The sequence below is a fragment of the Anomalospiza imberbis genome, chromosome 5 (assembly GCF_031753505.1).
Source record: "Anomalospiza imberbis isolate Cuckoo-Finch-1a 21T00152 chromosome 5, ASM3175350v1, whole genome shotgun sequence".
NCBI lineage: Eukaryota > Metazoa > Chordata > Aves > Passeriformes > Viduidae > Anomalospiza > Anomalospiza imberbis.
The window spans coordinates 1,532,501-1,558,726 of NC_089685.1; the positions used below are offsets into that span (position 1 = coordinate 1,532,501).

Below are 26,226 nucleotides of genomic sequence, written 5' to 3' on the forward strand. Positions count from 1 at the left end.
GAGCTGGAATGCACCCACAGGGATCAGGGGGAATAACAACAATTCCTGCGCAGACACCCCAAAATCCCACCCTGGGGCACCCCTGGGAGCGGTGGCCTGGAGCAGCCTTGGGAATGTGCCCATTCCCTGGGAGCCTTCACCCTCTGGGGGAAGAAATGTTCCTAAAATCCAGCCTCAGCCTGCCCTGGCACAGCTTCATTCCCTGCAGTTCCTGGAGCTGGCTTAAACTGCTCATCATCTGGCCAGCGATTTTCCAATCCCGTTTTTACATGGACATTCCAAATATGGAAAAAAACCCCATTTTTGCTTGGATAGTCCCAATCCCATTTTTACATGGATATTCCCAATCCCATTTTTACATGGATATTCCCAATTCCATTTTTGCTTGGATGTTCCCAATCCCATTTTTACCTGCATATTTCTAATCCAATTTTTGTTTGGATATTCCCAATCCTCTTTTTAAATGGATATTCCCAATCCCATTTTTACATGGATATCCCAAATCCCATTTTTACATGGCTATTCCCAGTCCCATTTCTACATGGCTATTCCCAATCCCATTTTTACGTGGATATTTCCAATCCTGTATTTACATGGTTATTCCCAATCCCATTTTTGCTTGTATATTCCCAGTCCCATTTTTACAAGGTTTTTCCCAATCCCATTTTTACATGGATATTTCCAATCCCATTTTTACATGAATATTCCCAATCCCATTTTTACATGGATATGCCAAATCCCATTTTTACGTGGATATTTCCAGTTCTGTTTTTACATGGTTATTCCCAATCCCATTTTTGCTTGCATATTCCCTGTCCATTTTTACATGGATATCCCAAATCCTATTTTTACATGAATATTCCTAATCCCATTTTTACATTAATATTCCCAATTCCATTTTTGCTTGGATGTTCCCAATCCCATTTTTACATGGATATCCCAAATCCCATTTTTACATGGCTATTCCCAATCCCATTTTTATATGGCTATTCCCAATCCCATTTTTTGATAGCTATTCCCAGACCCATTTTTACATGAACACTCCAAATCCCATTTTTCCTTGGCTACCCCAAATCCCATTTTTACGTGGCTATTTCCAATCATGGTTTTGCTTGGATATTTCCAATCCCATTTTTGTTTGGATATTCCCAATCCTCTTTTTAAATGGATATTCCCAATCCCATTTTTACATGGATATCCCAAATCCCATTTTTACCTGCATATTCCCAACCCCATTTTTACATGGATATTCCAAATCCCATTTCTACCTGCATATTCCCAATCCCATTTTTACATGGATATCCCAAATCCCATTTTTGCCTGCATATTCCCAACCCCATTTTTACATGGATATCCCAAATCCCATTTTTACCTGCATATTCCCATCCCCATTTTTACATGGATATCCCAAATCCCATTTTTACCTGCATATTCCCAATCCCATTTTTACATGGATATCCCAAATCCCATTTTTACCTGCATATTCCCAATCCCATTTTTACATGGATATCCCAAATCCCATTTTTACATGGATATCCCAAATCCCATTTTTACCTGCATATTCCCAATCCCATATTTACATGGATATACCAAATGCCATTTTTACCTGCATATTCCCAACCCCATTTTTACATGGATATCCCAAATCCCATTTTTACCTGCATATTCCCAATCCCATTTGGGGAGTCAGCAAAAATCGGGAAAAAAATTGGCAAAAAATTCAGCAAAAATAATTTTTAGATTGGCAAAAATCAGGGCAAAAATCAGCAAAAAAAAATCGTCCAAACTTAGCAAAAATATTGGCAAAAGAATCAGCAGAAATCAGCCAAAAACCAGCAAAATACCAGAAAAATATCAGAAAAAAAATTAGCAAAAATTAGCAAAACCCAGCAAAATATCAGCAAAAATTCAGCAGAAAATTGGCAGAAAATCAGCAGAAAATTTGGCAGAAAATCAGAAAAAAATCAGCAGAAAATTAGCAAAAATTTGGCAGAAAATCAGAAAAAGAATCAGCAACATATCAGAAAAAATCAGCAAAAAAAGAAAAAAAATCAACGAATATCAGCAAAATAAATGGATGTCCAAATGATTGGTTGGATCAAAACATGGATTTCCCTTGGGAAGTGGAAATGGAAAAACAGGATCAGGCTGAAGTAGAGGTTGAAGATCCCTGGGATTCAACTTCTTTCTAAAAAAAAAACCCTAAAAAATAAAAAAAAATTACATTAAATTAAATATTTTCTCTTCGCAGGGCTGAAATCTTCTGATTTTGAAGCAAACTGACGTGTCCAAGCAGCACCTTCTGGTGAGTCCTGCCCAAAATTCACCTCCAGAATATTTTGGGACGTCTTGTGGGATCAGGATTTACCGCAGGGGATAAAAGAGCAGTGACAGCAGTGGGAAGAGCCAGGAGGGATTTGGGATGTTTGGGATGCGGGAAGGAGGCAGCAGCTGTGAGCTCTGGCTATAAAAAGTCCTCTGAGGGGGTGGTCTCTACTAAATCCAGCCTGGAGCTGAAATCCCAGGAAGTTTCGCTCTGCCACCACCGGCTCCAGAAATTCCCTCTTGTCCTACCTGTTTCCCCCCCCCAAAAAACCCAAAATTTTGGGCTTGGGGTTGCCCAAAAATAAATCATTTAATGAAGAATCGACTGAAATTCCTCATTTTCTCTTTTTTTTTTCAGAGAAGCTGAAATCTCAGGAAGTTTCTCTCTGCCACCACCAGGTCCAGAAATTCCCTCTTCACATTTCCCAAAAAAAACCCCAAAGTTTTGGGCTTGGGGTTGCCCAAAAAGACATCATTTAGTGAAGAAACCGCTGAAATTCCTAGTTTTCTCTTTTTTTCTCCAGAAAAGCTGAAATCCCAAGTGTGTTCTCTCTGCCACCACCAGCTCCAAAATTTCCCTCTTGTCCTTCCCGTTTCCCCCCAAAAAACCCCAAAGTTTTGAGTCTGGGGTTACCCAAAGAACCCCATAATTTAGTGAAGAAACCACTGAAATTCCTCATTTTTTCCACCAGAAAAGCTGAAATCCCAAGTGTGTTCTCTCTGCTACCACCAGCTCCAAAATTTCCCTCTTGTCCTTCCCGGTTTCCCCCCAAAAAACCCCAAAATTTTGGGTTTGGGGTTGCCCAAAAATAAATCATTTAATGAAGAATCGACTGAAATTCCTCATTTTCTCTTTTTTTTTTCAGAGAAGCTGAAATCTCAGGAAGTTTCTCTCTGCCACCACCAGGTCGAGAAATTCCCTCTTCACTTTTCCCAAAAAAAACCCAAAATTTTGGGCTTGGGGTTGCCCAAAAAGACATCATTTTGTGAAGAAACCACTGAAATTCCTAATTTTCTCTTTTTTTCTCCAGAAAAGCTGAAATCCCAAGTGTGTTCTCTCTGCCACCCCCAGCTCCAAAATTTCCCTCTCGTCCTTCCTGTTTCCCCCCCAAAAAACCCAAAATTTTGGGTTTGCGGTTGCCCAAAAATAAATCATTTAGTGAAGAAGCCACTGAAATTCCTCATTTTTTTCTCCAGAAAAGCTGAAATCCCAAGTGTGTTCTCTCTGCCACCACCAGCTCCAAAATTTCCCTCTTGTCCTTCCTGTTTCCCCCCCCAAAAAACCCAAAATTTTGGGTTTGGGGTTGCCCAAAAAGACATCATTTAGTAAAGAAACCGCTGAAATTCCTAATTTTCGCTTTTTTTTCTCCAGAAAAGCTGAAATCCCAAGTGTGTTCTCTCTGCCACCAACAGCTCCAGAAATTCTCTCTTTTACTTCCCATTTCCCCCCAAAAAACCCAAAATTTTGGGTTTGGGGTTGCCCAAAAAGAAATCATTTAATGAAGAAACCACTGAAATTCCTCATTTTCTCTTTTTTTTTTCAGAGAAGCTGAAATCTCAGGAAGTTTCTCTCTGCCACCACCAGGTCGAGAAATTCCCTCTTCACATTTCCCAAAAAAAACCCCAAAGTTTTGGGCTTGGGGTTGCCCAAAAAGACATCATTTAGTGAAGAAACCGCTGAAATTCCTAATTTTCTCTTTTTTTCTCCAGAAAAGCTGAAATTCCAAGTGTGTTCTCTCTGCCACCACCAGCTCCAAAATTTCCCTCTTGTCCTTCCCGTTTCCCCCCAAAAAACCCCAAAGTTTTGGGTTTGGGGTTGCCCAAAAATAAACCCATTATTTAGTGAAGAAACCACTGAAATTCCTCACTTTTTCTCCAGAAAAGCTGAAATCCCAGGAAGTTTCTCTCTGCCACCACCAGCTCCAGAAATTCCCTCTTGTCCTTCCCATTGCCCCCCGCAAAAAACCCAAAATTTTGGGTTTGGGGTTGCCCAAAAAGGCATCATTTAGTGAAGAAACCACTGAAATTCCTCAATTTTTTCTCCAGAAAAGCTGAAATCCCAGGAAGTTTCTCTCTGCCACCACCAGCTCCAGAAATTCCCTCTTGTCCTTCCTGTTTCCCCCCCAAAAAAACCCAAAATTTTGGGTTTGGGGTTGCCCAAAAAGGTGATTTAGTGATTAAACCCCTAAAATCAGGCTACATCCAAGGATAAAAATTCCCCAAATCCTCACGTTCCTGCCCCAAACTCTCTCCAGATTCCTGGGGAGCTGACCAGGCTCAAATCCCATTCCCTGCTCCAAATCCACCCAAATCCATGGATTTTGCTCCAGTTTACCAGTGTGGGTTTTATGCTGGGAATTCCAAACTGGAGGCAGTAAGAAAAGAAAATCCCAAAAACGCTTTGCAAAGGGGAAAATTCCTGCTCCTGATCCCATTTGGGATCTTCTTGTCTCCCCCAATCCAGAGCTGTCAGCCTGGTGGGATTTGGGATGGATCAAAGGAAATTTGGGAATTTTTAATGGGAGGTGAAGAGGTAAATAAGGGAATTAGGGAAAAAGGCAGCAGAACCACAGAGGCACTGCTGGGATCTGGAAATCCCACAGGAATGGGGCCAAAAGTGATTCCCAGTCCTTGGCAGGAGGGGAAAACGAATCCTTAAGGAATCCAGAGGGGCTGAGCCTCCACCTGAACATCCCAGAGGTGCAAATCCCAGCAGATTCCCAAGAAATCATGGATAATGTGGGGGGAAAACACCCCAAAAATTGCAGGATGTCGTTTAAAAATTGCCAAAATTAAGAATATCGTTGTCAGTGCTGTGAATAATGACAGAGGCAGATCGTTCCTGCTGGGTAAAGTGAATTACGCGGGAACACACAAAACTTCTCCTTCTTTTTTTTAACCAGCCCCACACTTAAAAATCAACTTTTATTCCCCTTCAAAGGAAACCCTTCAAAAATAAAATAAAGTAAAATAAAATTTAAAAAGTAATAAAAAAAACCCCTCACATGACACTGCCTTTAATCAGAGAAACCTTGCAAGCTAGGCAGGATTGAATCCTGATTTTTACTTGGGATGGAAGGAAAAGGAGCTCTGCTCCTTTAAGCTTGGAGAAACTTCTTTAAATTCAGGTGGAGTCAGGATTTCCTGGGCTATAAAGTTGCAGGGAGAGGCAGAGGCAGCAGCTGCTTTGCTCAGATCTTTCCCAGCCTCACCATGGTAAGAGCATGAAATTTCCAGCTTTCCCCACTTTTCCCCCAAGCTCGAAATTCCCTCTTCTCTTTCTCTTTTCTCCCCCGGGGGGGGGGTTGAATTTCCAGCAGCTTTGCTGGAATTGCTCGTTTACCTTCTGGGTTATTGATTCGGGGTTTGCTCCTTATAAGGGAAAAGTGAGGGATGTGCTTGGAGTTGTTGGAGTGGCCTCTTGGTGCTTCTCCCTGTGCAGTTTGCAGCTCCTGAGGTGGGGTCTGGAGACTTGGAAAGTTTTAAAAAAGTTGGGATTTTAATTTTTTTAAATTTTATTTTTATTTGTCTGTGTGTGTGTGTAGCACCAGCGCATTTTTCCTCAGCTAAATTATGGATTAAAATCGAAATTTTTCATCCTGCTGCCCCTTTTTCCCAAAATTTTAACACTCCCAATGTGCTGCAACAAGCACAACCTTTGAGGTTTTTTTTTTTTTTTTTTTTTTTTAGGAATGAGCTGCCATGTTGCCTTTGTCTGTTCTAAACCCTTGGGATTATATTAAATGGATAAAAATCCCCCTTTTCCATGTAGTTTTTTTTTCATGGAATCCCTGCCCCAAAGCGTTTGCAGCTGGGAAACTGAAGTGGATTGAGCTGGGGGATTAAAAAAAAAAAATCTGCAACCCTGATTATTTCTGTCTGCTCCAGCTGAAACTTTTTGGGAAAGAGGATCCCAACTGGCACTTTTTTGTGGATGCAAAGGAGCAACTTGTTGGAAAAAATCTGGTTGCAAATGGGAGAAAACTTCAAAGCGGCTCCCAGGGATTTGGCTTTGAACTTTTCCTTTAGTCTGCGGATTTCTGGTCCGGCCTGGCTATAAAAGTGTTAAATATTTACATGGTGCTCCCAATGGGAAAATCAGCTGGACAACAATGGGCTGCCTATAGCCAGAGTCTGTAAAAGGCACTTCAGCTGGATGCAAATGTTGGGAAGATCCCAAAAAAACCCCTCTGGAATATTTAAGGGGAGGGGAAAACCTCCGACAAACTGCTGCACTCTTTTCCTGCCAGCAGCTCCCACTTTTTGTATTTCACTTTTTCTTTCCTTTGTTCTCATTCCCTGAGCGCTGGCTGCAAATTCCAGTGCTCCCAGTGCAGCAGGTGCTGGGAATGGGGATTTGGGAGCGGAGCAGCTGTCCCAGGGAAGTGCTGGGAAGCTGAGCACGGAGAACTGGGATGGGGAACTATCCCAACCACGCTGCTGGGAGGGCTGGGCCGGGGCAGGCAGCATTTCCCACATAGTGCAGATGTCAGCTGGGACAGCAGGAGTGGGATCGCCCCGGTCCCTGATCCTGGCAGGAATGGGATCACCCCAATCCCGGATCCCAGTAACTCCTGATCCCAGCTGCTCCTTTTCCTGACAAGCCCTGATCCTGGCAGGAATGGGATCACCCCAATCCCTGATTCCAGCATGAAAGGGATCCCAGTAACTCCTGATCCCAGCAGGAATGGGATCATCACAATCCCCGATCCCAGCATGAAAGGGATCCCAGTAACTCCTGATCCCAGCAGGAATGGGATCATCACAATCCCTGATCCCAGCTGCTCCTTTTCCTGACAAGCCCTGATCCTGGCAGGAGTGGGATCACCCTGATCCCTGATTCCAGCATGAAAAGGATCCCAGTAACTCCTGATCCCAGCAGGAATGGGATCATCACAATCCCTGATCCCAGCTGCTCCTTTTCCTGACAAGCCCTGATCCTGGCAGGAGTGGGATCACCCCGATCCCTGATTCCAGCATGAAAGGGATCCCAGTAACTCCTGATCCCAGCAGGAATGGGATCATCACAATCCCTGATTCCAGCATGAAAGGGATCCCAGTAACTCCTGATCCCAGCAGGAATGGGATCATCACAATCCCTGATCCCAGCATGAAAGGGATCCCAGTAACTCCTGATCCCAGCAGGAATGGGATCATCACAATCCCTGATTCCAGCATGAAAGGGATCCCAGAAACTCCTGATCCCAGCAGGAATGGGATCATCACAATCCCTGATCCCAGCATGAAAGGGATCCCAGTAACTCCTGATCCCAGCAGGAATGGGATCATCACAATCCCTGATCCCAGCATGAAAGGGATCCCAGTAACTCCTGATCCCAGCAGGAATGGGATCATCACAATCCCTGATCCCAGCTGCTCCTTTTCCTGACAAGCCCTGATCCTGGCAGGAATGGGATCACCCCAATCCCGGATCCCAGCATGAAAGGGATCCCAGTAACTCCTGATCCCAGCAGGAATGGGATCATCACAATCCCTGATCCCAGCTGCTCCTTTTCCTGACAAGCCCTGATCCTGGCAGGAATGGGATCACCCCAATCCCTGATCCCAGCATGAAAGGGATCCCAGTAGTTCCTGATCCCAGCAATCCCTGATTCCAGCAGGAGTGGGATCACCCCAATCCTGGATCCCAGCAGCTCCTGATGCCAGCAGTTCCATTTCCCAGCAATCTTTGATCCCAGGAGCCTCTGATCCCACCAATCCCCCAAACCCAGCAGCTCCTAATCCCAACAATCCCTAATCCCAGCAGGAATGGGATCCCAGCAGCTCCTTTTCCTGGCAGTCCTCGATCCCAGCAGCCTCTGATCCCACCAATCCTCTGATCCCGACAGCCTGATCCCAACAATCCCTGATCCCAGCAGCCTCCATGCCCCACAGAACTGGGGGGCTCATCCCACACTGGGATTTGGGGGAGTTTGGGCAGCTCTGGGTCGGTGTCCCCGTGTCCCAGGAATGATCCAGTCCTGCCTTGCTCTGTCCTGGCTCTGTGGTGGCCTCTGGAGATGCTTGAGGGATGGGGAAATCTTGGCACATCCATGCTTGAGGAACGAGATGGAAAAGTTTCATTGGATCATTTCCCTGCCACGAGTGGTTGGTGCCCCGGGATGTCCAGCTGGAATCTTGTGGAGACTCCTGGGCACTTTGGGTGGTTGTGCACTTCCCTGGAGTTTTGGGGTCTGCTCTTCCCACCACCCCCCTCTAAGCCGGGCTTACCTGTGGAGAGAGCCTGGTGAGCTGAGGTGAGGCCTGAGCCAAGCTGCCACAAATGGATGATGCCACAAATGATGGGATCAGCCCTGCCTGCCCTTCCCAGGTGGGATCAGCTCCCTTTCCCAGTGATCCCCTGGGAAGCAGCACTGCCCCGTGTGCTTCCAGGCAAGGCAATAATTGGGATTCTGGGCTCGGGATCTGGGACAGGAGGCTGTGCCACGGCTTTGATCTTGGCGTGGTGGCAGCAGCAGATGCCAATTACCCAGGGAAGTGCCCAGGGAGCCTCCAGGAGACGCCGCTCCCTGCGGAGCTTCCCTGGAGTCACAGCCTGCTGGAGATGACCTGGATAAATCCGGACTCGGAGCCGCTCCGGGGCCTTGCTCTGCCCTGGGGCAATCCCTGTTTTCTCCAGCCTCTGTGACTCCAGCTTGGCTCAGGTTTTCCAAGCTTGGCTTCTCCCTGAGCTCTTTTTTCCAGGGTCAAGAGCCTGGAGCTGCTGGTGCTGGTGTCCCATCAGGATGTGAGGGATCGGCAGCGGCTCCGAGGAGCTGGTGCTGCTTCCTGCCCCAGCATGGAGCCAGCAGCTCCTTCCATCCTCCTTCCCTGGGCTGGGAGAGCCTTTCCCAGGAATGCTGTGTCCAGCAGATCCCAGTTTGATCCCGGCCCCAGCTCCTGTGGTGGGTGGACGCTGCCCGTTTCCCTCATCATCCCCAGCATGGCTCTGAGGGGAGCTGTGAGGGCTGGGACTCCCTCTCCCCATCCACAGGATGTGTGAAATTCCCCGTTTCCCTTTTCCAGAGGGAGTGCATTTCCATCCACATCCCGCTCCACAGGATGTGTGAGATTCCCCGTTTCCCTTTTCCAGAGGGAGTGCATTTCCATCCACATCCCGCTCCACAGGATGTGTGAAATTCCCCGTTTCCCTTTTCCAGAGGGAGTGCATTTCCATCCACATCCCCCTCCACTGGATGTGTGAAATTCCCCGTTTCCCTTTTCCAGAGGGAGTGCATTTCCATCCACATCCCGCTCCACAGGATGTGTGAAATTCCCCGTTTCCCTTTTCCAGAGGGAGTGCATTTCCATCCACATCCCGCTCCACAGGATGTGTGAAATTCCCCGTTTTCCCTTTTCCAGAGGGAGTGCATTTCCATCCACATCCCCCTCCACAGAATGTGTGAAATTCCCCGTTTCCCTTTTCCAGAGGGAGTGCATTTCCATCCACATCGGGCAGGCCGGAGTGCAGATGGGCAATGCCTGCTGGGAGCTCTACTGCCTGGAGCATGGCATCCAGGCCGACGGGACCATTCCCGGCTCCAAGCAGGTGAAATCCATGGATCCCAACTCTGAGCAAGTGGATTCTTCCTTCGAGACCTTCTTCTGTGAGACAGCGTCTGGCAAACACGTGCCCCGGGCGGTGTTCATAGACCTGGAGCCCACTGTCATTGGTAAAACCGGGATTTCGCCCCAATCCATCTTTATCCGCAATTCCCAACCCTTTTTCCATGGGTTCCTGTTGCTCCCACTCCTCTGCTCTGGTTAAATGTCCCCAGCCATTGGAAGCAGACTGAATTTACACTTCCAAAGGGACCAGGAGGGACAAACCCATGGCTGTCACTGAGTTGTCTTTGTTCCCTCCTTTTGGGACCTTCAGCAGGTGGAAAGTGTCCTGGATTTGCCAACCTTGGTGGTCCTGGCTGGAATTCCACCATCTCATGGCCAGATGTGGCACACCTGGTCCTGATGCCACCCACAAAGCGGGGTGCCACACGTGCCACGGGATTGTGGGACCTGGCTGTCCTGTTTGGCCAACTTGATCTCTTGGAGGTCTTTTCCAGCCTGGTGGATTCCAAAAGATTCCCACTTCCCCTTCCAGCTCCTGTGGGGATCTCTGGATGTTTGTTTGTGTGGCACCTCAAATTGAGGTGTCTTCCTGGAAAATAATAATTATTTATTTAGGAAATGACTCCAAATCCAACCACCTGCTCCTGCCTTCCAGGCTTCTTCTCCTATCTTTCCATCTGGGATGCGACTCATTAGTCCTAATTAAAGGATTGCAGACTTTTGTTTGGGTTCTGCTTAATTTATAGACACCTCATTAAGGTATTAAATGCAGAACTTAACGAGTGAGCCAGGAGATGATGGAATGTGCCCAGTGTTGGGATGGAGTGGATTTAAAAACCCTCTGGAGCTGGGTCAGGTGGAAATGTCAACACTGGAGGGGCTTTGTCTGTGTCCCTTCCATGCTGGAGAGCAGAGGATGGAGGTGGAGCTTCCAGACTTCTCCTCCAAACTGCCTGTGGTAACCGATCCCACAAAAACACTGGAATTGTGGTGTCCTCGCTCAGCAAACCAGATTAATTTAGGATTTCAGAGTGGGTGTAGGGTGAGGATGGAGTTCTGGTGGGACCTTACCTGTGTGAGTTTATTCCTCCCCATTCCATTATTCCCCCAACCCTTCCCTAACCATGCCATAACCTCCTGCTGGACATTCCATGGATTTTGCTCCGTCAGCTTCTCCCAAAACCTTTCTCTGTGCTCTGCTCTGGCTGATTTCTCCTCCTGGTGCAGATGAGATCAGGACCGGGACCTACCATGGGCTCTTCCACCCGGAGCAGCTCATCAGTGGCAAGGAGGACGCTGCCAACAACTACGCCCGTGGCCACTACACCATTGGCAAGGAGATCATCGACACCGTGCTCAGCAGGATCCGGAAAATGGTGAGGGGAAGCGCCACGTTCTGGGTTAAAGTAACACCGTTCATGTTTTCCGAGTTTGGGGTAGAAGCCTTAAAATAAAAAAATTCTTTTTTTAATTTTTAATTAAAAAATATCTTCAGGTGAGGTCCAAGGGCTGTTGCTGCTGTTGGGACTTGGTTTGGGGCTCGGGAAAGCCCCTGGATTTGTGTGTTTGTCCTAAAAGCAGAGAATTGTCGCGTTAAAACTGGGCTTAAAATGCTGGGTGAGTGCTCTAAGAAAAATTTTGTGCTGTATTACTTGGGATAGTCATCCCAGTCCTTAAATGGATAAATGTCCATTTCTTTTGGGATAGTTATCCCAGTCCTTAAATGGATAAATATCAATTTATTTTGGGATAGTCATCCCAGTCCTAAAAGGCATAAATATCCAATGTTCTTGGGATAATTATCCCAGTCCTTATGGGAAAAATATCCATTTTCTTGGGATAGTTATCCCAGTCCTTACGGGGATAAATATCCTAGTATTCTTGGGATAGTTATCCCAGTCCTTACAGGGATAAATATCCAATATTCTCGGGATAGTTTTCCGGTCCTTGGGATAAATATCCGATGTTGTGCTGCAGGCTGACCAGTGCAGTGGACTCCAAGGCTTCCTGGTCTTCCACAGCTTTGGAGGAGGCACCGGCTCCGGCTTCACCTCGCTCCTCATGGAGCGGCTCTCCGTGGAGTACAGCAAGAAATCCAAGCTGGAATTCTCCGTGTACCCAGCCCCGCAGGTGTCCACGGCCGTGGTGGAGCCCTACAACTCCATCCTGACCACCCACACCACGCTGGAGCACTCGGACTGCTCCTTCATGGTGGACAACGAGGCCATCTACGACATCTGCCACCGCAACCTGGACATCGAGCGCCCCACCTACACCAACCTCAACCGGCTGATAGGCCAGATCGTGTCCTCCGTCACCGCCTCGCTGCGCTTCAACGGCGCCCTCAACGTGGACCTCATCGAGTTCCAGACCAACCTGGTGCCCTACCCGCGCATCCACTTCCCGCTCACCACCTACGCGCCCATCGTCTCGGCGGAGAAGGCCTACCACGAGCAGCTCTCCGTGCCGGAGATCACCAACGCCTGCTTCGAGTTCTCCAACCAGATGGTCAAGTGCGACCCTCGCCGCGGCAAGTACATGGCCTGCTGCCTGCTCTACCGCGGCGACGTCGTCCCCAAGGACGTCAACGCCGCCATCGCCGCCATCAAGACGCGCCGCTCCATCCAGTTCGTGGACTGGTGCCCCACGGGCTTCAAGGTGGGCATCAACTACCAGCCGCCCACGGTGGTGCCCGGCGGGGACCTGGCCAAGGTGCAGAGGGCTGTGTGCATGCTGAGCAACACCACGGCCATCGCCGAGGCCTGGGCCCGCCTGGACCACAAGTTTGACCTGATGTACGCCAAGAGGGCCTTCGTGCACTGGTACGTGGGGGAGGGCATGGAGGAGGGCGAGTTCTCCGAGGCCAGGGAGGACCTGGCGGCCCTGGAGAAGGATTATGAGGAGGTTGGAAGGGACTCAGCAGATGGGGAGGAGGATGAGGGTGATGAGGATGAGTATTGACAGACTGCGGCCTGGTCTTGACCTCAGCTGGAATCCAGACTTGTGTCCCGAATTCCTGAGGGCCCGGAGGTGCCCAAGGACCGGCCATGTTTGATGTATTAAACCTCCCCTGCTTGCATAGTTTGGGCTCGCAGAGCTCCTCTGTAGCCTGGGTGTCTTGAGCTTTATCCCACTGCTGTTTATTGAGTGACGCTGAGTCAGGCCTAACTTAGGCCTGACATCCCGCCTAGCCAGGAGATCCCGGTTCCTAACCCAGGGAACGTTGCAAGCTGCCTGCTTTGGCTGGAATGGCAAACTCTCGCTCTGGCTTTTTCTTGTAAAAGCACTTTGGAATTAGAAATGCACCTGTAAACTTCTATGCAAATGGCTTTTTGTATATGAATAAAGAGGGGTTTTTTGGCTCGGAATTCCTTGGATTCCCCCAGGGGCGTTTGGTGGGGAGGTTCCTGCTCGAAGATGTCCTGAGGAGAAGAGCAAGTGCTGATCAGGGTGTGCTGGGAGAGTCATCCACCCTAATGAGTGTTGTGGGGGAAGTGTCCTATATCCTGTGGGAATTTCTGTCTGGAGCTGGCTGCTGCTCAGGGAATTCCATGTCTGGGATCAGGGAATCACTTCTGAGGAGTGGGGAGCACTTTGTGGCCTCCTCCCCACCTCTGGTGAAGCTCAGATGTTGCCCGAGCAAATCCTGGTGGTCTGGTGGAGTGCTGAGGATTTGGGAAATATTCTCAAAACAGGGAAATCCAGCCAGGAATGGGGAGAGGAGAGGGGAGCTCTGTCTGATACTTGGGTGGGAGGATCCCAAAAACTCTTTGGTGGCCCTAAAAGGCCAGGGGTGGTGACAGCCAGGACCAGGTTGGAGGTGGTCCCTGGGAAGGTCCAGGTCCCTTGAGCCACCCCAAAGATTTTCACCCCAAAGCCCCCATCCCATATGGTCCCTGAGAAGATTCCAGGTCCAGCTGGGAATGGGGACAGGGAAAGGGAAGGGAGCTGTGTTTCATATTTGGGACAGGAGGTGGAAGGATCCCAAAACTCTTTGGTGGCCCCTGGGAGGGTTGAGGTCCCTTGAGTCACCCCAAAGGTTGTCACCCCAAAGCTCCCATCCCAGGTTGTCCCCTGAGGAGATTCCAGGTCCAGGCAGGAATGGGGACAGGGAAAGGGAGGGGAGCTGTGTCCCATGGGCGGAGTGACTTTGGAAAGGAGAGGAGAGGGATTTTGGGGAAAACCCCACAGATTTTGGGGAGCTGGAACCTCCAGCTCTCTCCACAAGAGGTGAATCCTGGTAGAGTGACTTCAGCTTTATTTTCTCTTCTGGGAGTAGCAAAGCTGCTCCTACAAAATTCCAGCCTGCAGGAGTGTTGGGAATATCCCTGTTCCACCCCTCCACCATTCTTAATTCCCTTTTATTCATCATTGAGCCACTGAGTGAATTACTTTGAGCTGACAGTAAATTCTACAGAACCTTTTGTTAAATTGTTTTTAGCTAGGCCATTTGTTAAGTGCTTTAATTTGAATTTCATTTTTTAATTTAAAGGTTAAAAACTTTAAACTGTTGATGAAGGGGCTCCCTCTGAACCTTGGGTTTCCATGGGAAGATCTCCCTTATTCCTTTTATCCTTTCCCATTCCCAAGCTCCCCACAGCTCATTTTTGTTTATTTTTACTTTCAGGTTGCTCAAATTTGGGTTTTATTTTGCTTTTTCCCCGAGCTTTACCCAGTAAAAGCTGCAGGCTGAGCTTTGCCAAGGAGCTTTGTCACGCTTTCGCTTTTAGATTAAATCCACTTTTTTCCATACTTTTGCCAGCAATTCCCTAAGGAATCCTTAAACCTCTCATTCCTGCTAAAGCAATCCCTGTCCTGCTGCCAGGGCTGGAAATTTAATTGGAATTGAGATGGGAATTCCAGCGCTTTGGCTCTGTCAGCCTCCTATAAAACCATGTCCAAGCTCCCTGTCTGCCTGAAAAAATTCCTTGCCTCTCCTGGCTGCTCCCAGACGTGATGCAAGATTCCCTGGAAGCGGCAAACGAGCTGGAAAAGGGGATTGAGCCTGACCTCTGCCTTTCCCTGGATTGCAGCACGGTTATTCCTCCTCCTCTGGGGACTCCCCGTGCCGTGAGGGAGCCAAGAAAAGCAGCTTGGGCAGGAAAAAAAAAAAAGGAATCCAAGGGAAAAAAGTAAAAATCCAAGGAAAAAAAAAAAAAAAAAAGCTGGGTCAGGCTGGAATTGAAGGGCTGGCTTGGGAGTGTTTAACTGACCTGAGGGAAGGGAGCTGGATTTAAACCCCAGTTTTTCCTCACGGGAGCTGCTGGGGCTGGGAGGTCACCGAGGTGGGAAATCCCGGGAGCTGCCTCACCTCCAGCTGCCCTTTTCCTTGGAGCATTCCCAGCAGAAGGAATGAGGTTTTTCCATTCCTCCTTCCAGCCTCCTGGCCCCAGCAGGTTTAGGAGCTGGGAAAAGCCTCTTTAATTAATTAAAAGTGATGAATTTTCAGCAGAGGAGAGCACAGCGCAGAGCTCCAGGAGCTTTGGGAAGGGACCATTCCATCTCTGCCTGCCTCCCCTGGGAGCTGTGGGGGTCATGGATGGAGGATCCAGCCAGGATCACAGCGCCGATGGAATATTCTTGGCACTCCTCCAGATCTGGCCTTGTCCTTTGTGGAATTCACCTGGCTGGAAGTGGGAGCACCACGCCTGAGGAGGTCCAGAAGATCCCAAAACCCCTGGATCACGCAGGAACCGCGGGAATGGTGCTCTCCTGGAATTGCTTGGTGGTGGCAGAGAGGGTCTGGTGGGTGAGGTGGTGACACAAAAACGTGTCCCGTCCTGCTGGGAAAGGCTCCGGGAATTCTGGGAATGCCGAGGTGGGAAATGGAGGTGCTTTGAAGGATTTGCACCTGCAAATCCATGGCATTTGGAGTTCTCTTGGCTTCTGAATCCTCACTCAGCGCTGGTTTCCCTGTAACGTCCATCAGCACCTCCCGCGAATTCAGGAAAATTTATTATTATTTTTTTTTTGGGGGGGGGAATCAATTTTTAAAAATGAATTTATTTAAAGGCTTAAGCTCATTTTCCAAACTTCCCTTGCAACCTTCAGGGCTGGGAATGGGTTTTCTGCTTTCCACCCTCATTTTCTAAACGCTGGAATTCCTGGGGATGGGGCTCCTGGGTTGGGATCATGGGGCTGGGATGGTTCTTCCAGCACTGGATCCATGAACATTTGGACTATCCCAGCTCCAGGGCAGCTCCAGCTCCCTGACCCCAAATAATCCTGAATTTTGACTCCTCTTCCTCCTTGAGCCCCAACCGTGGATAATGAAAAGCCAAAGCCTTCCCATGGAGCTGGATTCCACTTCCAGAGGGAATGAGGGACCTGGCACACCGGTGGGGAGGGGACCTTTCCACCCCTCAGTGTCCTTTCCCTGAGATAGGGATAAAAATTCCATCAGAGATGAGGAGTTAGGGATGTCCTGGAAGAGCTGTGGGAGAGGGGATAAAGCCAGGACTGAAGTCACCAGTGAGGCCAATTCCATTGCAGGTGGACAATGGTTTTATTTTCCACGCAAAACAGACAAAATCAAGGAATTCACGGACACGAGGTGTCCCAGAGGCCGGAAAAAGGAATTCTAAAGCTTTATCCAGATTTAGGATGTGGGAACAGCTCCTTGGGAATCATGTTTTTGTCCCCTTGGACATTCCTGGTCTGTCCCAAGCCTTGCTTGGGTTCAGTGGAGGGTTGGGATCATCTGAGGAAAGCAGAAAATGAGGCTGTTCCCGGGAAAAATCCGTAAAAACTGGTCAGGAAGGGAATGGATGAAGAATCAAAGGAAAAGGACGCGGGAATGACTTGGAGATCCCATCCAGCAGCCAACGGAGCTGGGGCTGGGATTTGGGGAAGGGCCTCACCCTGCTTTGGATTTTCCATCTCCTGTTCATGTTCTGAGGGGGATCCATGAGGAGCTCCTGGCTGGTGGGAATGCCCCAAATCCCAGGATAAGTGGTCCTAGCCCCACTTGGGCCAGTCTGGAGCAGGCAGGAATCCCAGGAACATCCCAGCTGTGGGACAGGACATTCCAGGAGCAGGGCATCCCAGGAATGCAATTCATTCCACCAGGGATGGCTCCAGGTGGGCCTGCAGCCCCTGCTCCAGAGCTCCTGACAGAATTCCCTACAAATCCATCCCATTCCTTGTCCTGGTCGCTACTGGGAATTGCCTTGGTTTTCCTGGCCAAAACCCCATGGATGTGAATGTGGGGGTATTCCCTAAATACTGGGAGTGTAATTTTGGAATCTGTCCCTCAGCAGGTGGTGCTGGATCCTCCTCGATCCCAGGATGGAATTCTGCTGTCCTTGGGAATGTCGGAACTCTTGCAGCGCCTCCGGTTTGCTCTGATGGGAGGGGAAAAAAGTGGGGAAAAAACCTTGGAGTGTTGGCACGTGGAGGAGGAAAAGGAGGATGAGGGGATTCCTGCAGGCCAGGGAAGAGCTGGATGCCTGGGGGAAGGATTTGGGATGGGCTGGATGAGATCCAGCAGTGGGAAGGATTTGGGATGGGATCCAGCAGTGGGAAGGATTTGGGATGGGCTGGATGGGATCCAGCAGAGGGAAGGATTTGGGATGGGATCCAGCAGAGGGTAGGATTTGGGATGGGATCCAGCAGAGGGAAGGATTTGGGATGGGATCCAGCAGAGGGTAGGATTTGGGATGGGATCCAGCAGAGGGTAGGATTTGGGATGGGCTGGATGGGATCCAGCAGAGGGAAGGATTTGGGATGGGATCCAGCAGTGGGAGCAGGAAGATGTGTGGGTCTGGGTGAGCAGCTCTGGGTACAAGACCAAGAATTTGGGTTTCATCCCTGTGAGAAAAGGTAGGAAAGGCTGAATCCTGCCTGGAATCCTCCCTTGGATCCTACAAAATTCCGCATATCTCCCCAAACATCGATGCTGCCCTTCCCAAGCACTCCCAAGCTGTGGATGCTCCCAGCCCCATGGGAGTGTTGGTGGAGATTCCAGTGCTCCCGTTCCTGTCCCGTTTCCTCAGGAAATCTGCTGGTGCTTCAGCCCCTCTGGGCACCCTGGAGCCGCTGGGCAGAGCCTGGGAAGGGTGAATTTGGGAAGGATTAATTTCAGAAGGGTCCATTTGGGAAGGATTCCTTTGAGAAGGATCAGTTTGGGAAGGGTTAACTTGGGAAGGATCCGTTTGTCCAGGTGCCAGGTGTGGGTGGGACTCCCCCCGGGATGCAGCTGGGAAGGGAGGATCCCTGCCTTCCCCACCACTCCTTATCAGCTGATAAGAGCTCTCCCTGCCTCAGCTCTGCCTGGAACCAGCAGATCCCTGGGCTCATCTCTTCCCAATTCCCTGGGAATTTCCTTCCTTCGAGAGGAAAGATCCCGTGGGAGCTCCAGGCAGGTGACCTTTGGGATTCCAGTCTCTTCCACAGGGCTGGCATGTTCTCCTTGTCCAGCCAGGAGCTGGGAAAGGATCCCAGGCAGGGCTGGTGGGGGGAAGAGCTGTTCCCAACCTGGAGCAGCGTTTTCCTGGGAATCCCAGTGGGAAACCTCTCTCCGGTTTCTGCTCAAAGCAGGGATTTCTCCCTGGGCTCTGAGCAAATCCCTCTGTCCCTCTTTCCAAGGATCCTCTGAGCATCCCAATGGCTGAGCCTGGGACACCTGGGGACACCCGGACAACCCACAATCCCAACGAAGGGATGAGTGTCCAACTGGACACGGAGCAGGTGTGACCTTGTTCTTCCCGTGCCTCAGTTTCCCTGCCTGGAAAATGGGGACAATGCCAGTGTCCTGCTGGATGAGAACACCGGGAATTCGCTGGGCTATAAAAATCCATATAATCCAAGATTCCAGCGGATTGCGATGGGAAAAGACCCCCTCCTGTGCACCCCTGGAGCTGAGGCAGGAGGTCATTGTCCCTCTGATGGCTCTCCAGGACATTTCCCACCCACCAGGACATTTCCAACCCTCTGGCTGTCCCATGGTGTCCCACCTGGAATGTCCCCGTGGCCGTGCCCTGGATGGGGCTGGCAGGATCTCATTTTCTCCTGTTGGTGAGCACCTCCCAGGGAAGAAGGGCCAAATTTATTTCCCAAATTTATTTCCCAAATTTCTCTCCACCTCCCAAACCTGCTGCATGCGGGGATGAGGGAAGAGGTGGAATTTCAGCGGGGCTGGGAGGTGGAGAGAAGGATTTAGAGGAAGGGATGAATATTCCAAGGTGAAGGGTGGGAGCGTGGAGGGCTGGGAAGGAGCGAGGTGAGCACGGATGGTCTGTGGATGAGGACCTGAACCTGGACCAGCTGGAAAACGGAGCAGTGAGAAAGTGGGAAGGGACAGGTGGGAATTTGTGGTGGGACCCAGGGTGGGTTTGGAGCAGCCACGGAGCCACCTGCAGGTCCTGGGATCCAAATCCATCTGAGGCCGTGGGGGTGGCCCTGGCTGGACCCATCAGGGGACACCGGGGCTGTGTGGGTGACAATGGCCGGGACCCATCAGGGGACACCGGGGCTGTGTGGGTGACAATGGCCGGGACCCATCAGGGGACACCGGGGCTGTGTGGGTGGCTCTGGCCGGGACCCATCAGGGGACACCGGGGCTGTGTGGGTGGCTCTGGCCGGGACCCATCAGGGGACACGGGGTCATGTGGGTGACAATGGCCGGGACCCATCAGGGGACACCGGGGCTATGTGGGTGACAATGGCCAGGACCCATCTGGGGACACCGGGGCTGTGTGGGTGACAATGGCCGGGACCCATCAGGGGACACCGGGGCTGTGTGGGTGACAATGGCCTGGACCCATCAGGGGACACCGGGGCTGTGTGGGTGACAATGGCCTGGACCCATCAGGGGACACCGGGGCTGTGTGGGTGGCTCTGGCCGGGACCCATCAGGGGACACGGGGTCATGTGGGTGGCAATGGCCGGGACCCATCAGGGGACACCGGGGCTGTGTGGGTGGGAAGCTGATGCTGAAGGTGCTGGTGACTCAGGGAAGACCCAGGAGGAGGAGCTGGGAAATCCATCCTGAAGTTGTCCCTGCACTTTTCCCTTCCCAGTGGATTGGTGGCCGTGGCAGGAACAGCTCATGGTGGGATTTGGAAGGGCCATGGTGGGGACAGGGCCACGAGGCCGAGCTGGGGGAGGAATCCCTATGGACCCAATGGAGCAGCCGGGGCAGGAGATGGGAAAACAAAGCATTGGAAACTCCAGAGATCGCAGCTTTAATCGGGAACCTTCCCGGGTGACGCGTCCCCTGCGCCCTGCTGGGGACAGGAACCTCTTCCCTGCGCGTGGAAATGTCCGGAAGGAATGATGGAGGAGAGCGAGGAGGAGACAAGGGGAGGAGAAGGAACATGGATGTGAGGTCGCTCGATGGGGCAAAACCAGGCAACGCTGATGTCACACCCGGCCATCAGTCCCCTCCGGCGGTGGCCCAGTCACTTCCTCCGCCCGATCTGGGCCATGAGGTGGGCGTTGGCTGCCGCCTTGGCCCGCAAGTTCTTGGCCTTGGCGATGTTGAAGAGGATGTTCATGATGTTGGTGGGGACATCGAGGGACAGCGTGACCTTGGTGCGCCGGTCGCTCTTGGCCCGGTTCTGGTAGGTCTTGCCCTTCGCCTGCGCCTGGGACGCGTGTTCGTAGTGGCTGTCCCCCGGGAATGTCCTTTTCCCCAGCTCTTCCTCCGCTACGTCCTCCTCGGACGCCTCCTCCAGGGACGGCGACTCGGAGCCGCGCTTGTCCAGGACGGTGTTCTCCTCGGGAAGGATCTTCTGTGCTTCTGACAGGGCGGCGTTGAGGCAGCTGAAGATGGAGGCGGCGTTGGAGAGGCTCAGGGCCCGGCCGGTCTCGGCAGCTCCGAGCAGGACGAGGAGCAGCAGCAGCCTGGGGTGGGACATGGTGGTGGCCTGGCCGTGGAGACACCCAGGGGAGGGCAGAGAGGGACGTGAGCTTCCCATGGGACCTGAGGAGACCCAGATCTCCTAATCCCTTCCCGATCCCTAAAGTCCCCTTCCTGCGCTCTTGGAGTCACCTCCCAGGTCCCATCCAAAGGTTGGGACAGGTGGGAAGGAGCTTCCTTAGGATGCAGCCCTTGATTTGGGGTGGTGGTGGGAGGTGGGATGTCCAAGGAGGTTCACTTCCATGGAGCTTCCATGGAATTTCCATGCAGGTGAGGGTTTGGCCTTTGCTTCCATGGAGCTTCCATGGAGAGGAGGATTTGACATTTTTTTCATGGAGCTTCCATGGATGAGAGGATTTGGCCTTTCCTTCGTGGAGTTTCCATGGAGTTTCCACAGAGCTTCCATGGAGGTGAGGGTTTGGCCTTTCCTTCATGGAACTTCCATGGAGAGGAGGATTTGGCCTTTGCTTCATGGAGCTTCCATGGAGGGGAGGATTTGGCCTTTGCTTCCATGGAACTTTCATGGAGTTTCCGTGGATGGGAGGATTTGGCCTTTCCTTCATGGAGATTCCACAGAGCTTCCATGGAGGTGAGGGTTTGGCCTTTCCTTCATGGAACTTCCATGGAGAGGAGGATTTGGCCTTTCCTTTACAGAACTTCCATGGAGTTCCATGGAGGGGAGGATTTGGCCTTTGCTTCCATGGAGATTCCATGGAGCTTCCATGCAGAGGAGAATTTGACATTTCTTTCATGGAATTTCCACGGATGAGAGGATTTGGCCTTTCCTTCGTGGAGTTTCCATGGAGTTTCCACAAAGCTTTCATGGAGGTGAGGGTTTGGCCTTTCCTTCATGGGACTTCCATGGAGCTTCCATGGATGAGATGATTTAGCCTTTCCTTCATGGAACTTCCATGGAGAGGAGGATTTGGCCTTTGCTTCCATGGAACTTCCATGGAGAGGAGAATTTGACATTTCTTTAATGGAACTTCCATGGAGCTTCCATGGATGGGAGGACTTGGCCTGTCCTTCATGGAACATCCATGGAGAGGAAGATTTGGCCTGTCCTTCACGGCACACGCGTGGCTGCTGCAGGAGACCCTGTTTGGACCACGGGGACCCCACAGATCCCACTCCAGCTCCTCGGAGCATCCCTGGGTGCCACTGGCTGCCACAAAGGTGGCGTTCCCTGTCCCCTGCTCGCCCTGAAGTCACCAGAGATGTTCCTCAAGCCCATCCCAACTCCCTCAGTCCCAAAAGGATGTGGGAATGATGAACCCATGTGATGGCCCCGTGTCCCCTCTCCAACCCTGGCCTCGGGTGCTCTGGGGTTGCTCCATCCCCAGGATCCTCCTACTTAAAATACAGTCATTTTTTGGGGTCTTTTTGGGTCTTTTTGGCCCATTTCTGGGGGCTGTAAATCCCTGGACAACTCTCCTGCTCCACAAACCCTCCCCATCTCCCGTTATCCCCACCTGACCTCTCCAAAAAGCCACCAAGGATCTCCCGCGGGGCTTTTTGCCCATTCCCAGCATGGAGAAATGTCCCCAGCCAGCCCCGAGGCCAGGCGGGCTCTCCAAGCTCCTGGAATCCTGCTGGCATTCCCAAAACCCTGGCATCCTGCTGGCATTCCCAAAACCCTGGAATCCTGCTGGCATTCCCAATCTTCTGGCCCCATCTTGTGGCCAGCGGCTCGCACGGCAATTCCTGGCTGGGGACAGTCCCAGGGATGGCGGGGACCTCAGCTGGGGCTGGAATTCCATCCCTGATTTTGGGCTTGGGAGCGGATTTCATTCCCATGGGGGCTTGCGGAGCAGCAGGAGGTGTTTGGGATACCCCTGGGAATGGGGGATGTTCCTCAGATCCATCCAAACTCAATCCGCGGTCTGGGGTCTGTCACCTGCTGAGCCACGGTCCCTAAAACTGCCCTTCCCTGTCCGTGGAAGGGGAATTTTGGGAAGTTTATCCCCTAAATTCTGCCTTTTGCCATTCCTTGGAGAGGGAATTTTGGGCGAGTTTATCCCTTTAGGTCTGCCTGTAGATCTGTCCTTGGAGAGGGAATTTTGGGAAGGTCTTTTCCCCCTAAATTTGCCCTTTGCTGTTCCTCAGAGTGGGAATTTTGGGCTGGTTTATTCCCTTAATTCTACCCTTTATTGTCCAGAGAGGAGGAGATTTGGGAAATTTCATCCTCTGAATTCTGCCTTTTCCCATTCCTTGGAGAGGGAATTTTGGGCAGGTGTATTCCCTTTAGGTCTGCCCTTAGGTCTGTCCTTGGAGAGGGAATTTTGGGAAGTTTTATTCCCTAAATTCTGCCTTTTTCCATTCCTTGGAGAGGGAATTTTGGGCAGGTGTATTCTCTTTAGGTCTGCCCTTAGGTCTGTCCTTGGAGAGGGAATTTTGGGAAGTTTTATTCCCTAAATTCTGCCTTTTTCCATTCCTTGGAGAGGGAATTTTGGGCAGGTGTATTCTCTTTAGGTCTGCCCTTAGGTCTGTCCATGGAGAGGGAATTTTGGGCAGCTTTATCCCCTAAATTCTGCATTTTGCCACTCCTTGGAGAGGGAATTTTGGTTTATTCCCATTAACTCTGCTCTTTATTGTCCGTAGAGGGAGAGATTTGGGAAGTTTTGTCCTCTAAATTCCGCCTTTTGCAATTCCTTGGAGGGGGAATTTGGGGCAGGTTTATCCCTTTAATTCTGCCCTTTTCCATCCCTTGGAGAGGGAATTTTGGGAAGGTCTTTCCTCTTAAATTTGCCCTTAGCTGTTCCTCAGAGTGGGGATTTTTGGGCAGGTTTATCCCTTTAACTCTGCTCTTTGCTATCCGTGGAAAAGGAGAGAGATTTGGGAGGTTCATTCCCTGAACTCTTCCCTTTTCCCCCTTCCCGAGGGAGATTTGGCCGTGCCAATCCTCCCTCAGGATTTCAGGGAGCTGCTCCATTTCCACTTCTTTGCCTCCCATTTCGCCTCTTCCCCAAACCCCAAAATCCATCCCCTCCACCTTTCCCTGGATCCGGATGGGAGAGGAAGAGGAGCAGCCATGGGATGATCCAGGGAAAGCTTTTCCTGCAGGATCAAGGGAGGAAAACCCTTCCCAGGCACTCAGCCTCTGCATGGGATCATTGAGGACCCCAAACTCTCCTTTCCTCCAGCCCCAAATCCCACATTTGGCCATGTAAACATGAGGATATCCCAGGATTTAATTTTTCTTGGAAAAGGCGACGGAGATTTGGGAACAGGAATTTTTCCATGTGATCCAAGGCTGAGATCCCGAAGGACTCGGGATGAAGATTCCTCCCACCCCAAAGTTCCCCCTTTTCCCAGCTGCGTTTCACCTCCCTCCACCCTCAGCGAAGCCCGGAGCTCCTGCAGGATGGGATGCTCGGGGTGGGAATTTAGGGATTGGGGATTTTCCCACCTCTGCGTGATTCCCAAATCCTGGATGGGGAGCGGGAATGTCGCCCAAAGCCCTTCCAGAGCTGGGAGAGCCCCGGGGTGTTCCTGGAATCTCGGAGCAGCAGCTCCCTGCACGGACTGAATCCAGCGCCTTTTCCTGGGATTTTTCCATCCTTTCCCGCTCAGCAAAACTCTGGGAATCTCAGCTGAGCAGAGGGAAAGGCAGAACAAGGGGAAAACGCGGCTGAAGCCATCCGCACCCATTCCTGCTCCTCGCCGGGATGGATATCCTGGCAAAAGGAACAGAAATCAAGGGAAAAAAAAAAAAAAAAAAAAAGAAAAAGAAAAGCTGATTTTTTTGGGATTGGGTTTATTTTTGCCGGGGGCGGGTTGTGCCCCTCCGCTCCAGGAAGTTTTTATGGAGCAGAAAAAAAAGCTGGAATTGGGGTTTCCTCCTTGCTTAAAAAAAAAAAAAAAAGGCAGGAAAAGGAGGAAAACCACCCGCGGTGAATCTGAGGAAATGGGAATTCAATCCGCGCTGCCGCTCCGCCCGCCCGCCGGGAATTGCTGGGATAGCCGGGAGCGTTTTCCAGGAATTTTATCGGGATGCTGCCGAGCCTGGAAAATCTCCCGCTGGGCTTGGAGGGAGAAAAGCGCCCCATTCCAGCGAGGAAAACCGGGAGCAGGGATTCGCTGCTCGCCTCGGCGGCAGAGGAGCGGGAAGGAGCGGGATTTTCCCAGGTAAGTCTGGGATAAATCTGGGAATGGGACCTGGAGACTTCTTCAGCTCTGTCTGGTGCTGCCTGCGCCTCCCCGATGAGCTTTTCCCGGGGCTGCTTCCCAAAACCCAGGCGGGCTCGGTGTGAGGGGGTGGCTGTGCCTTGCTCTCCTCCCCATCCCTGCAGTGACAGCAGGGATTTATCTCCCTAATTTTCCTTTTCCCAAGATTTCCCAATCCTTTTCCAAAGATTTCGCTGCTGCCTGTTCCAGTCTGCCTCCCAAAATTGCTGGAATAATAATAAAAAAAAATATTTTTCCTAGGAGGGAGGGCAAGGGAAATTTTGAATCCCTTGATATCAAAATATCTTGGATTGCTTTTCCCTACCTTGCCTATTTTTTGTTCCCTAAAAAAAAAAACAACATACAAACCCTGGAAAATTCAATGTCTGGAGCGTGGATTTGCCTCCTACAAGGACATTTTCCTTTCCCAACAACGATTTTGTGGGAAAATAAATTTGTGGGAGGGCAAAACTCAGGAGAACAGCCCAGGATGGGGTCTGGAGGTGGAAAAGTCCCTCAGTCCCTAAAAAACACCAAACCTGGAATCTGATTTCCCAAGGAAAACACTGAAATATTTAAAGTTTTTGCAAATGGGGGAATAAATGGAATCCAGGCACTCACCTGCTTCTCCTGGATGCTTGGGATGGGAAGGATTTGCCGTGGAATCACTCCCAGGAAAGAGGCATCAGGAGCCTTTCCCAAACTTCTCCCTGATTTTTTTTTTTTTTCCCAGGGATTGGGATATTTTTTCCTCTCTCTGGAAACCTTTTCCTCCTCCCTGGTGTATTTATAAAAAACCCAGGGATCACGGGGTTGGAGTCGTGATTCCAGACGCGGAGCCTTGGCTTGGGAATGATTTCATTAAAATGAGATCAGAGCGAGCCGGCGACGTCACGGAGCCTCTCCCCATCCGCAGGGAAAAACCGGGAATGGGGGGGGGAAAGACGTTGGATCCCAAAATCTGGGAAGAGTCACCCCAAAGCGGGGCTGGCGTCAGTGCCGGGATTTTGTAGGATCACGCACGGCTTTGTCCCCGGGGTTTTGGGGGCAGGGATCTTTTCATTCCAAAGGTTTTTCCAGCTCCAAGGATGGCTCTTGGGGTTCCAGCATGGATTCAGGTTATCCCAAAGAAAGTGGTTTGATTCTGAGAGTGGGGATTTGGAAGGGTTTTCCCTGCTTTTCCCATTTCCAGGGAATTTTCTCTTCCCAATCATGCAGGGAAACCCCTGGAAAATGGAAATTGTGGGAAACATCTTCCAGGATTTGTGAGCTTCCAGGTGAAGCTTTGGGAGAGGACGGGAAGG

At 50.7% G+C, this 26,226-nt stretch overlaps 2 protein-coding genes across 2 annotated transcripts; one reads left to right on the forward strand and one right to left on the reverse strand.

The window, feature by feature from the left end:
* The first annotated feature begins 5,477 nt into the window (after positions 1–5,477).
* TUBAL3 (tubulin alpha like 3) lies at positions 5,478–13,253 on the forward strand. The gene is made up of 4 exons (XM_068189366.1): positions 5,478–5,541; positions 9,755–9,998; positions 11,122–11,270; positions 11,872–13,253. Exons 1-4 carry the CDS (start codon positions 5,539–5,541, stop codon positions 12,853–12,855), a joined length of 1,380 nt encoding a protein of 459 aa, XP_068045467.1. The 5' UTR covers positions 5,478–5,538; the 3' UTR covers positions 12,856–13,253.
* A 6,827-nt stretch (positions 13,254–20,080) lies between these two features.
* Positions 20,081–25,641, reverse strand: UCN3 (urocortin 3). The gene is made up of 2 exons (XM_068191994.1): positions 25,544–25,641; positions 20,081–20,762 (listed from the first exon to the last, which is right to left on the reverse strand). The coding sequence occupies exon 2, from the start codon at positions 20,751–20,753 to the stop codon at positions 20,295–20,297; it is 459 nt and encodes a 152-aa protein (XP_068048095.1). The 5' UTR covers positions 20,754–20,762; positions 25,544–25,641; the 3' UTR covers positions 20,081–20,294.
* Positions 25,642–26,226: the final 585 nt, after the last annotated feature.